The 13811-nt window shown below is 45.8% G+C and overlaps 1 protein-coding gene across 14 annotated transcripts in view; it reads left to right on the forward strand.

The window, feature by feature from the left end:
• LPP (LIM domain containing preferred translocation partner in lipoma) overlaps nt 1-13811 on the forward strand; it is a 443967-nt gene that overhangs the window by 364380 nt on the left and 65776 nt on the right. For all 14 annotated transcript variants that reach the window (XM_050964799.1, XM_050964800.1, XM_050964802.1 and 11 more), the window contains one exon: nt 9578-9747. In XM_050964799.1, the coding sequence (XP_050820756.1) occupies nt 9578-9747 (170 nt within the window). The remainder of the gene's footprint in view (nt 1-9577; nt 9748-13811) is intronic.

Below are 13811 nucleotides of genomic sequence, written 5' to 3' on the forward strand. Positions count from 1 at the left end.
CTTTCCTATTTAATTATTTTCATTAAGTATATTTGCCTCTTTACAATCCGCTCAGTGTATAGCCCATCTAAAATGCCCATTCCTTTTTCATCCCCTGGACACCAGTTTCAATTCAGGCTAGATCAGCAGTGACCAGTGTGTCACGGGTTGGCTCAGTCCCTCATATCCCTTCTGGAAGTAACCCTCCCTTGCCAGGGTTATGGTGCATTGGCAAAGCACTGTAGGTAAGCGTGCTCTGCTGCTTCCCATGCTATGGCTGCTGTGTGGATAGAGTGCTTTGATCTAATCTGACCCCATTCATCAGCATCAAAGGAAATAAAGTACGTCTTGCTCTGTTCTCTGCATGTCCATGATCGATCAGCAAAGGAGGTTTCCTTTATTGTTATTTTTTTTCCATCTCAAGGTGTTACACTGAGGCTCTAATTCAACCACTTTGCAAATGGTAAAACATCTGCCCCCAAGTGAGACAATATAACAAAAACCAGAGCATGCTGCAAAAAGTGAGAATTAAGTCATATGGAACGTCACTGACCCCCACTGGACTGGGAGACCCATTGCAGGCTACCAGTTTCTGGCGACTGGCAAATAACCAGTCGGGCACAAGGAAACAATCAAGTCTCCTGCGTTGCAACGGGTACCTAGTCAGTGCTGGTCACATCAGAAGCTCAGATCAGAATAGCCCCTAGCTTTGTGGGAAGTCCAGGTCCAAACTTTGCAGGTGGCTCTTATGACTGGAACCAACTTAGTCAGTCCCCAGCTGTGGATGTTAAGAATGCTCTAGTCTTCACCTGGCCTTTGGAGCTGAGCCCCCGTCATGGTCGCAGGGATTTAGGAAAATTCCTTTGGACCATGTTGGTAACTGCACTGTATCCTGCCTGGTAAAACTGATAGGATAACCTGCCCTTGGGCCTTTTGTGGGGCACGGGGAAGAGAGGAGTTTGGTTCAAGGGGGGTTTCACCAGGCATAAGAGGCATTATTGCTTGCCATTGTTCCAGGGAGCACAGGGGGCTGCTCCCTCCTAATGCCTCAATTAAATCAAAGGAGCCAGGGAGCGAGGGGCTGCTTCCCACCCTCCTTCCTCTCAGAGCTTGCCCAGGCACCCTGGGGTGACAGCACAGTTTGGCAGGAAACACGTTCCTCGTGTCTACTGGGGAGTTGTGGTCAGGTTCGTGTCCCCTGGGGCCTGGAGCACCTTGTACTGTGGAGAAAAAGATGTCCTTGTGCGTAAGGTGCTGGACAGGGCCTCAGAAGATCTGGCTTCAGTTTCTGTCTCTGCCACAAACTCCCTGGGTAACCATGGGCAAGTTGACCAATCTGAGCCTCAGCTCCCCATCTGCAGTAGCACTTACAGAGTGTGGTGAGGATTAATGCCCCAATGCTTCTGAATTGCTCCAATAGGAACAGTGGATGAGCAGCATGGGAAAGTCTCTGAGAAGGTACCAGGAAAGCTTAAAGACAAGGTGGGTGATGGTATCTTTTATTGGACCAGCTTCTGTTGGTGAGAGAGACAAGCTTTCAAGCTCCACAGAGCTGAAGAAAGAGATCTGAGGAGTTTGAACCTTCTCTCTTTCACCAACAGAGGTTGGTTCAGTAAAAGAGATTCCCTCCCGCATCTTGTCTCTTATCTCCGGGGGCCAGTACAGGTACAACTGGACCGCAAACAACAGTGACACTTTAGTTAGATGAGGCCTCACCATTGCCCTGCATTTGCTGTTAAATCATCAGCGGTGCGTGGGCCGAGACCACCAAGGCATATTGGAAACGTCTCAGGCTTGTGGATCAGTAAAGTGAGATAACAAGGTTGTACTGTGGTTAGGGGGTGAAAACAATGAACGAGCTTTGCTGTTACTGGAAGTGGTCAGAACGGTCACTGCAGAGACCTATGCATCAGGCCTCCTTGTTAGTTGAGATAAAATAAGAGGACTTAGGAAAGTACTCAGTAATTAAATCACAGCTTTTGATTTAATTCATGGAGTGTTACAAACATGCCTCCAAGCATCAAGCATCTATGAACAACGCGTGTTCGTTTACTTCTGCCGAAGCAGCGAATTAAGATGAATCTGTCTTAACATCCAATCGTTGCATAAGACGACCAATGTGTCCGACCTGCAGCTGTCAAATGATGAAACTTCAATGCAGTGAGCTCATTGCTATGGGATGAGTAACTGTCACGAAAGCTGGGTCAAAAAACAAAAGAGGACAGGTGGGGGGAGTAGAGGGACATGTCAGAGAACATCATATAATTTAATTCACCCTATCTGGCATTTATGTAAATCATCTATCAGATTAGGTTAAAATTGACTGGAAAATGTGAGGCTAAAATTTGAAGGAGCCCAATCCTGCTTCCTGTAAAACCAATGGGAAATCCCTCACAAACTCCATTGGGGTTAAGGATTATCACACACATTATAAGGTCACAACTTTGAGAAGTGACTAGTGAATCTGTGTGTCTGGGGTTTTTTGTTATTCAGTTACAATATACCGAGCCCTAATCCTCCAAATATGAGTCCCTTTTAAAGTGTGTAAAATCATGCACCCCAGATCCCTAATCACTTCTTAAAAGTTTGGCCTCAAATTACTCCAGGAGTAAAAACTATAGTGTTGAACCTCAGGCAGGGCTGAGGTATGAATCCAGGTCTGCTGGAGTGTTGAAAAGTAGAGCAGATTCATGAGCCTGACCATCTGCTAGGCTTGTTGGGAGCTCCAGCCCGAGGGCAGAGCTTCCGAAAGGGGCGTTCACTAGAATCCAAGGGAGAACGCTTCTGCATGGCTCGGTTAGCTCCTCCCCAGAGTCTGCTGCAGTGGAAATTCCACCTGGAGAAGACTATGGCAGTGCAAGCTGCCTCCAGCCCCATGCACCAGCTTCCAGAGCGGTGGTACTATCTTGGGAGAGGTCATGGCCAAGACACCCTTCCCTAGCATAACCCCTTTTGGACAAGCACCTCCTTTCCTCAGCCAGATGGTAATATTCACTCTCCTCCAGAGCAGAGCTTCCCCTCCTGTCAGCTTGGGCAAAATCAAGGAGCCTGTTGTGTGCATGGCCAGTAGAACGTTAACCAGAGCTCCAGGAGTTCTGGGTTTTGTTTAAAGCTCTGTCACAGTAGTGTGGACTTGTGCAAGTGTCTCACCCCTGTTCGTGAAGGGAGGCAGTGTAGCCTAGTGGGTATAGTACTAGATTGGGACTTGGGAGCCTGGTTGTTAGTCTCAGCTATACCACCGATGTGCTGGGGGACCTTGGGCAAGTCACTTCCTTCTCTGTACCTCGGTTTTCCCCATCTGCAAAACAGAGCTAATGATAATGCTTGCTTCCTTTGAGAAATGTTGTATAGTGGAGTTAAGTAGTAGTATTAACCTCTCTCTGTGCCCCATTTCTCTAGTTCTATTGGGGATAACCATGCCTACCTTGCACGGGGCTGTGAGGATTAACAGATGTTTGTGGAATGCTCGAAAACTCTTCAATGAAAGTCACTGGAGAAGGGGGGAGGAGCCTTGTTGTTTTGTTGAGTTATGGTCAACGTTGTCCTCGAAATGCTGTTTTCGCGTCAATATTTCTTCATTAGGAATAATGATTTTTCCACATCCATTGCCAGCCGATTCAAAATTGTCCAAAAGGAAGATGTGTCATGAATTCCTAAAACACACTTACTGGAGAGCTCCTAAGCAGAGATGATTAGAAAAATAGCACTGGAGAATATACCAGTGTCTTGAGAATGCCAGGGGAGCTTTTAGCTTGATATTTGATGCAATGTATTTACATATGAAAAATACTGTAATACACTTTGTTAAAGGCAATGTATTCTATTTCTTCTCCTTTATTGTATCCCAGCAGCAATGAAAACCAGGGAGGACACTGGGCTGATCGAGGGAAATTTAAGTGTAATCAATAAGTGTCAGGGGATGTGACCTTGTTTTGATTAACTGTGGTACACTCTACAGTCTATAGACGTTTCTTTGAATGCCTGAATTTAAAGCCTTTTGTGGGTGAAGGTCCATTTGCTTTCTACTCATTATTATTATTGCTGTTTATATGGTTTTGGCTGAGTGCTGTACCCACAATGAGAGACTATCACTGCCCCCAAAGAACTTACCGTCTAAATAGATAAGACAGACACATGTTGTGTTATCTCCATTTTACAGATGGGAAACAGAAACTCAGAGATATTGGTCCAAGAGCACAAGGTCACACTGGCTTCTTGGCAGAAGAGTGCAGCGCCTTCCTTACTGTGCTAGAACGGCTCGGGTGTGTTATAAACAGCGATAGATCCTGTTTAAATGAAGGACCGAGTGTTGGGTCGTTTCGTCATGGTGATGGATTACGGTTGTGTTCTAGCGTTCCTCCCACTCATCCCACTCAGGCTGACCAAAGGAAGAGACTTCCAGTAATTGGGGAAGAGAGGCACGGGGTCCCATGCGGGCTTCTCCCTTAGTCATGTCAGGTTCAGGGGGAGGTGAGAAAGCAGCCACTTCCTGGAGATCTCTCCCAGCAGTAGTAGGGACAGGGCATGAGGCTCACTTGGGGCTTCCCTTCACCTCCCTGGACCCACGTCATAATACTCCAAACCTTTATGTAACTGAGACCCCATTTGGGTTTAGTCAGGAAAGTTACAGAAGAAAAGGCTGGTGCATTGCTGTCCACCAGTTTCTGCTATGAAACTATCACCTATAGTGGCACCTGCTGTAGGCAGCTCCTCAGAGAACTCTGTGGACACAGACTGAACACCCCCTAAAACCTGTCCCTGCAGGTTAAGACTGAGGCCCATTGATTGGGGCAGCATGAAGGAAGCATGCCCTGACGGTGCTGCACCTGCTCCAGGCATTGCAGAACTCCAAGAGTAGCTGCCAGCACAATCCATTTCAGCAGCGGTGGGGAAAAGAAAGCTGGGGGGAGGGGGCGGAAATGGTGATGCTGCACAGATCCATCTTGGTGAAGTTTAATGTTAGTTTCGTCATTTGTCTTTAACCTGCCTTTAAAGGGCTGTCTGTGTCTTTGTCTCTGTCGGAAGCAACTGGGTCATGTTGTTCTGTGTTGCTATTGTAATATGCCACCCACTATTTTTCTCAAAGGTTATTTTTGTAATCGTTGTGCTCAGTCTGTTTGTTCTCCGAGGTTTGTGTGCCTAGCCTTTCCTGGTGAGTAACACTGCTTGGACTCAGGTATAAACATTAACTAGTTGGTTGCAGGCAGTGGGAAAATATTGAGAAAGGAAACATGGGATCTTTAATTGAGGTGAATCTAGCCACACGTTTGTTCACAATTAGCAATGGTCCTGTGTGATTGGCCCACAGGAAAAGTGTACCTTCATTCGTTGCAGCAGCAATGGTAGAGAGTGCATTATCTGTCACATGGATTGTTTTTTTCTTCTCACAGGCTGATTATGCCATAGAGGTTTCAGCTAAAAACAGACCATATGTTGAATGGTATTCAGTGCTTGGAGTTTCCATTGACTTCCCAGGGGCTACAGGTATTCAGCTTTGGTCAAACCGAGGCCCAGAGGTGGCCAATGTTTTCAGTCATGGGGGCCTAGAGATGGGATCCTAAATCTGTATTTTGGTACATGAGTACACAGAAGTGGCACGGAGGAAGGTTCAGAAGTAGCGAACACCCACAAATCCTGAAAATCAGGGCACTTGTATGTATTTCTATGTCTAAATATGGATTTAGGAACCTACCTTTAGGCTCCCAGGTTTGCAAAATTTGGCTCAAGTGACTTCCTCCCCGGCTATCAATAGCAGAGCTGAGAACAGACCTTATACCTCCTGATCCCCAGCATACATCCTGCCCATTGCACCCCATGATAGGCAGCCGTCCCGCAGCATCCCAGTTTACGCACAGACCTCTGAAGACGTCTTAGAGCCCTTCAGCTCTCCCGTGTGACTGGTTCCAGCAGCACCTCTGTCTTCAGATGTAACAGTGAAAGCTGGAAACCGCTAATAAATTAAGATGGGTTAGGCTCAGCTAGTACCTGGCTGGGAATTCTGTGTAAAAACCCAGAATGGCTGAAGCTGTGTGGGCTAGAGAAAGCTAGAACAGCAGAGGTCCTTTAGGAAAATCTTAGGAGCCCCTGTAATAGTATGTGAGCACCTGGTTCAAATCCCTGCTCCAGCTCAGGCAGTGTGGGCATGTGAACCCAGGTGTCCCCCGTCTTGAGTGGGGGTCTAACTACTGGGGTAGAGGTGTGGTTCAAGCACCAGCAGCACGTTGTTTTGTGAGAAGGGGTTGATCTGGCTTGGGAGCTGAACTCCAGGAGAGGATTGATGCCTACCAATCCCGAACAGAGGTGGGTGTCTAAGTGGGCCAGAGGGAGTCACCGAAGTCCTTATCAAGGATCAGGCCCTCTCCTTGGTATTTCCGATTGATTAGGATAGGCAGTCCTCCTCTGAGCATGCTCACATCTGACTCCCATTGGAGGTGCCTCATGCTCCCCAGGGGCTAAGGAATCCACTGGCAAGCCAGGTACTTAAAGTTAAATACCGCGACACTAAGCCTAAATCCCCATTGTGGATCTCTCCCTTTGTGGCATGTGCCCAAGCCTAACCCATAACATGAGTTGGTGGCTCAGCTGGGAAATGAACCCAGATTTCCCACGTCCCAGTCCAGAGCCTTAACCAGGAAAGTAGCCAGCAAATAGCTCGCTGTAGCAAATGAAAGTGACGCACTGGCCGGAGGAAGAGGTATATTCAAGTGCATGGGAACTGGCTGAATGATGAATAGAAGAGGGAGAAAAATATGGTGCCACATATTCCATTCACATATTAACACAGGAAACTGAGAAGTGTTTGCATAGACATTACATTACTCTGAGTCCAAATGCCTCATAAAAATGATACTGAATGATCACAGAACGGCACACAGGGGAGGTTAAATTCTCCTGGAGAGTATTCCCTCTGGAAGGACACTGTGTGAAGTAATACACTAATGGCTTTCAATTTCATGTTTTATATAGAGAGATATTAACTGCTCCCCAGGCGTCACTTCTTATTACAGCAATGCTGCGTAAGTGCTTTGGATGAGACCACTGAGCACTCTTGGCCTTGTCCACCCAGAGAAGGGAGGGTAATGGGGGGCTCTGTCATGTCACAGATGAAAAAGACCTTTTTAGTCCATTTCATCTGTTTTGTTGCTGCAGAGAGACTGTTCCGTGGTCCTCATTGTTAGGAAACTTTTCCACCGCTTTCTCACCACGTACTGCATCCTAAATTACTCCTCTCCCAGTACGGCAAGGGATATCCATGTAAGAGGAAGCATAGCAAAGTGGTTAGAGCATGGGGCTGTGAATCAGGACACCAAGAGCGAATGATCTAGAAAGCTACACTTTAAGAAAAAAAATCTATTTATTCCCCTGTGACAGAGTGAACGCACTGGATGGGGAAGGGTTAACTCCTCACTGTGGGTAGAGGAAACCACGCCCCCGTGTCCCTACTGGGCATGCTCCAGGTGTAGCAGCAGTATAAGAGGGAGCAGCCCAGCACAGTCTGGGCTGACTGCTGAAGAGGAAGGATTCTCCTTGCAGGCTTCTGCCCCGGAACCACTGGAGCACTGAACCACGGAAGCCAAAGGTCCAGGGCCCATTCAGTACTGCACTAGACAAGGTCTCCCACACCCTGTCGCATCCCCCCAGCTGGGCTTCCCAGTGTGCTCCTATCTGCTTTCTGACCTAACGTATTCCCACCAGGTTGTTCATACTGTAAGTTCTTTGCGGCAGGGTCTGTATTATGTATCCCTTACAGTGCCAACTACACTGATGCAACTGCACAAATAAGAATGATTTGGGTTCCATTCCAAGCTCTCTTAAGAGATCTCAAATATCACCTTGCCCACCTCATCCTGAAGGGTCTTAAAGTGCCTTCCATGATTTATGTCCTGGAACCCCTTTACTTGCTGCTGAAACGCGCTTGCCCAGCACAACAGCTGTTGCCGTATAGCGGCACCGTGCACTAGTTTGGGACAGGCAGTGAAGAAGCTGTAAGCACATGGGCATTCATGTCGTCATCTCTTCCATGCAAGCAGTATACAGTTTCAGCCACCTGGACTATTGAGCAGGCTGATTTTCTATTAAACTTTACAAGGGATTTATTTTTTCAGATAGATACACACGTGCCACCAAATTATTGCACATTTTGTGGTTGGGTTATTTAATTACTTGAAAGGATATCTTTCAACTGAATGTGTGATGCCATTTGAACAGCCATCGACTGGCCATCATCCTGCTCTCTTTGCATAGTCTTCACTTCCCTAGCAACCGTCTCACTCCACTTGCCAAATCCCAAAGGTGTGATGCAATATTGTCCCACTGTTCCCTTCTGCTCCCCCACCTGTCTATCCAGCCATCGTCTCTTGTCTTGTATTTAAATTGGAAACCTTTGGGACGAGGACTGTGATTTTGTTCTGTGTTCATACAGCGTCTAACACCATATGGTCCTGGTCCGTGGCTGCGTCTTCTAGGTGCTACAGTGATACAAATTATAAATAATAATGTCTGACAAGACCCAAAAGGAGGGACACAGAAATTATTCATGCAGAAAACTAGATATGTCCATGAAATCTCCTCTTTTAGTGGGATAGAAACCTAAGCTGCTATAAATTAGAGTGACAACATAGCAAGTGTGAAAAATCGGGACACTTTTTTTTGGGGGGTGGAGGGGTGGTATAGTTGCCTATATAAGACACAGCCCCTAATATTGGGACAGTCTCAATTATATTGGGATGTCTGGTCACCCTGCCGTAAATCTTTATTGCTCTGTTGAACTCTGGAATTATGCTGAATTTCACCAGCTGAGAACCTGGCACTATCTCTGTTCCATAATGCTGCATGTCTGAGCTAAATCATTATCAATGCTGAATGCTGGCAGTGTGGAACATCAGCAGTCAGCAGCGTGGAACAGCAGAGTGGGGCTGAAATGAGTGATGTCCCTCGGAGGTGTGCTTTTCACTGCGTTGAGTACTCCCACCTTCCCCTTTTCAGCTTCTGTACCACAGGCTTCTTTTCAGAAGTGCCCGTTCTCGTGAGCTAAGCAACTTCACTCAGCCTCCCTCCCCTTTAAAACATGCGTCCCACAAAGCACTTCTGCATCAGCTTCTTCAACCAAGCCCGGTCTGTGTGCGTGCCTGCTGTGTCTTGTCTCTGTGTGTGCACCCTGGATTGTCTGTTTCTGTAGAACGGTAAGCCTGCAGCGTGAGAGACTGGTGTTGCAATCTCCCTAGCCATTCAGTCCTTAATTTCTTTGCTGCGACTCCTACCAATGGTGCTCACTGCGCTGGCGGTTCCTGGGGCAAGAATGCAGGGAGTGCATTGAGACTGCCCACGTAGGCCACCAAACAGCCTTCCATAGGTGACGAGTGTTAGTCTCCATTGGTATGGGCTGCATTCGGGGTGATGACATACAAGTGAAAGGCACCAGAGCCATCTGATCCTCCAGAATGTGCACATCTTTCCTAGGCACCAGACTGGTCTTTGCGGCGGAGGGCAGGAATTGTACATGACCATGTTGTGACATTGTACCTCAAGCTAGCACCAGGGAACCCCCGTATTCACTGCTTTGAGATGATTAGGATGTCTCTTCTCTCTTTCCCCCCAGGCCGCTGTTCCCGTTGCGGTGAGAATGTTGTCGGGGAAGGCACCGGCTGCACCGCCATGGACCAGGTGTTCCACGTGGAATGTTTTACCTGCATGACCTGTGGTAACAAGCTCAGAGGCCAGCCTTTCTATGCAGTGGAGAAGAAAGCGTATTGTGAACCCTGCTACATCGTAAGTGCCCAGGCTTCTTTTCAACATGAATACAAACCAACAGAGTTTAGACGTCTGTCGATACTCCCCTCCCTGCTGTAGATTGCAGCGTCGCCTTACAATTAAGGGTGAGCAACTCAGCTTGGATAGAGTAAGAACAGACCCATCCATGATGTTCAGAAAAAAGTTAATTTTTTCCCCCTTTCCCTCTTGCACATGATTTCTGGTGTCCATCCAGGCCTTAAAACAAACATGCCAAAATAGAAAGAACGTTTTCTTGTGATAATCTCAGCCTGGCTGGGAAGAGAAGTAACAGCACTCTTAGGAGAAAGCCCTGTTCCCAAAAGCTTTCCACTGTAAGAGACCTGATTCTGACATCCTTGGATCAACAAAACTCCCGCTGAAGGAGGGGTGAGACTGAAGGATCACGACGTAACTTTGCAACCACACAGGACGATAAAAGCCACCGAACAGCATGCAAACTTTAGGCCCCATCCATTGCCCTTTGAAATCAGTAGGGGTCCATCCACCAGCTTCAAGGGCCTTTGAATCCAGATGCCTTTTGCGGTTCACCCATTATCCATTAAAGAATCTGCATTTACCATGCCCTGGTATTTTGGCAGTTTGGGGGGAAAAAATAGTTATAATCCCTGTATTTAGAATAAGTGAAGCTGCAGAATATCGCAGAAAAATTCTGTGAAGACCAATGAATCGTCTTTGTGTAGATTTCTCTCAACACTGGCTTTTGTCAAACATCATTCAGTTGTATTTATTCTCACCTAACTGCAAGGTGAGGGGCTACAGCCAAGGAAACTAAGCCTCCAACTTCAAGTCTCCTTTGCAAGATCAGGAGCCTGTCCTGCAAGGAACTGAGTGTCTCCTGTGAGATATCGAGCACCCCGCATTCACATTGTGTCAGGGGGGAAATGAGGGGTGGGCACTTCCCAGAATCAGGCCTTCATAAAACGTGGTACCTGAAACCCATTTGCTACTTGCTAAAAGCTTTAATTCCTCGGTAACGTTCTTTCATCACTTTTTTATTATTTATTATCGTTACTACTTCAGAACATGGTAACAATGCCTCATTATTCCTTGCCATTGCCACATGTCCTTTGCAGTGGGATTATTGCTAAAGTGTTGAATGCAATAATGGAGAATTGATGCTGCCTTATTTACAGTGGCAAGGGTGGATGGTCCTGGTTAATTGGCTCTTAAAAACGAAATGATTTTTTGATTGAAGATGTGCTTTTAAAACCATTTCTCCTTTTAATGTTAGCATTAAAATTATTGTGCCATCAAATTCTTAAGGTTAATTTTGTGGCACGTGTGTTGGCCCTTGGGAGGAGAGCATAATTCATTGCAAGGTGTGTCGTAATACACTTGGGGCAGTGCTTTATATCGCTGAAGTTAAATGTCCCATTGACTTCGGGCTGGGATCTGCTAGTAGGCTAATACTATTTTTTTTTAAACCAGGCATTATTTCTTCATTGCGCATCTGTTTTAGTTTGGGAGAACATCTGCATTAGCCACTGTAATAATGGGTTGAGTTTATTTAATCCTATTACTTATACACTTCATTAGCCTGAGTGAATTGTTGGCAAGGGTTCAGTAAACTTCCTACGTTGGGAGATAAAAGGATGAGAGAAAAAATACAGAAGGATTCTGTTCCTCATCTTCTTTCAAATTTATCTTCTATCTTTTTAAGGGATAAAGCAATGATAATTACTTGGCTGCGTCTGCAATAGTAAATTCCACACTACAGCTTTGAACACAGAGGAAAGGATAAACTTTTTATTTTTGTAGCTTCTTTGAAATGATTCGGCAAAACATTAAAAGTGTCCTTTAAATGTTCACCTGCACAAGCCACAAAAAAAGAAGCTTAAAGGCCTGGCACAAACCACTCCCGGGAATCCGGTCTGTTGCTGTTGTGAAAACAACATTAATGGAGTTACATACCCATAGCGTTACATAAATAGGGGCAGTGACTTTAAACATCCGGATGGGGAAACTGGAGCCAAGAGTTTGTTTCAGCAAAGCCCTTAAGAATGTGCTGGACTTTAAGCACGTGCCTAAGTCCCATTGTCTGAAATGGCACATAAATATGTATTTTCAAAACATGCCTAGATGATTTCGGAGCCTACGTGCCATTTCAAAAGCAACTCTGGAGTCCAAGTCTCCTTGAAACTCTTGTGCTTTGCTGCGTTGGGGCCTGAATGATGTGCCCATGGCTGCACAGCAAATCAGTGACTGTACCAGGCTGAGAAAGTAGAGGCCAAATTCTCAGCTGGCATAAATGAGCATAGCTCAATAGAGCTACCCCAATTTACACCACCTGAGATTCTGGTCCCAGGAATTCTTGGCTTCTGTTCCAATACTCAAACCACTAAACCATGCTGCCTCTCTGATCTGAAAGAAGACAAGAAAGTGTTTGCCTCTTCCAGATTTATAAACCAGGAACTGTTTGCTCTTCTGATAGTTCGCTCTGAGTGACTGCACCGTGTGTGTCTGCATAGTCAGGCCACAGGCAAATAAAATAAAAGTTTTTGAACAATTAAAAATTGGCAAATGTTTCCGATGTTACTCTTGTTGTGGTGGAGCAGTAGTGAAACTATAATTAAGGCTGCAACAGAAATTATGTTTAATTAGTCAATATCAGTGATCTCGTGTTTAAAAAAAAGAAGTGAGTAAACTAACCTAAAGTAAAATACAGATTCCCCCAGTGAGAAGTTGGTAAACTCCAGTTACCCACGTTTACCCTTGACCATGCTACTGGTCAATATTGATGATAAAAGCCTGCAAAAGTATCTCTCTGGTTTTGTTTATCATTGCTCCTCTTAACACAAAATGTTCAAACAGAGTCAGGTCCAAAACCTACAGTCACACCCCTTGACCAATTCTTTATCCCCATCTCAGAAAAAAAATGCCACCCAGTGTTGAGAACTTGAGTTTGATCCTAGAATTAGTTCCTAACTTTTAAGCACCCAAACAAAAGCATTTAATACAGACTGACGACTTTGCATTGCAATTGCTAAATCCTACAAATGCATTTTAAATTCTGGTTCTCATGCTTTTGCTCAGTATTATTAATTTTATTCCTAAAACACCTCCCTACATCAGGACACCTGCGGTCAGTTAAAAGCAGTTGTGATAAGTGAAGTGTTAACATCGGGCAGATGTGTCACCACCTGTCACTGCTGCAGTCAGTCTAACCCCTAAAATGTGACAATATGTCTCCAATCTAACTAGATCCTCCGATACGTGAGCCATGTAGCGCGGCTACAATCAGTTGTCAATGTTAATATACTTTTTCCCCCTTACAGAGAAATTTACTGCCAAAAGCCTTTGGTTTGCTTGCTCGGTATTTGGGGGAAGTTTTTGCATTGGGTTTGTATAAAGAAGAGGTTAAGGGGAATATTGCAAACATTGTCATAAAAGATTGAAGAGCAAGATGTTCGAGCCGTGCCAGCTGTCTCCTTTCCAACTACAGTATTACCATAAGGACTGAACGCAAGGTTAACCAGACATACTGGTCTGGCAGGGGATGCTGCTGTTTTGCAAATGGGAGTGTTTTTTGATGTCCTGATGACTTTCTCTGGGACATGGAAATTTCCTTCCATTCTTCATCCCTGCTTCTTGGCAGTCACTCCCCATGGTGTAACAGTCAGTGATAAATGATCTGTAGGGCCAAGTCCTGAGAGACGCTGAGCACCTGTCATTGCCACTGCCTGCAATAAGATGGTGAGTACCTTCCCAGGTTTTCCCTGTTGTATGAATATCAAGGTCACCAAGTATCAGGCCCTGATGGAGCTGGCGGGGTGCCTTGGGGAAGAGGATGGGAGAAAGCGTAAAGAATTCTTCAGGCAAACTGGAAATATTCAGTAGTCAAAGCCAAGGGACCTCAGAGAAGAATGTCAAAAATTAGGGGGCTGGACGCAATGAGTGGTGAAATAACAAGAGCCAAGTTATCATGAGGCAGAGCTGCCCTTCCGTTTTTAACAACTCCACCTCGAACTGGGGAAGTCAAATGGTACAGTATTTCAGGTGCCAGGCCAAAACTCTGGAGATTTGGGTTCGATTCCTGCTTC

The sequence above is a fragment of the Gopherus flavomarginatus genome, chromosome 8, assembly GCF_025201925.1.
Source record: "Gopherus flavomarginatus isolate rGopFla2 chromosome 8, rGopFla2.mat.asm, whole genome shotgun sequence".
In the NCBI taxonomy this organism is placed as follows: domain Eukaryota; kingdom Metazoa; phylum Chordata; order Testudines; family Testudinidae; genus Gopherus; species Gopherus flavomarginatus.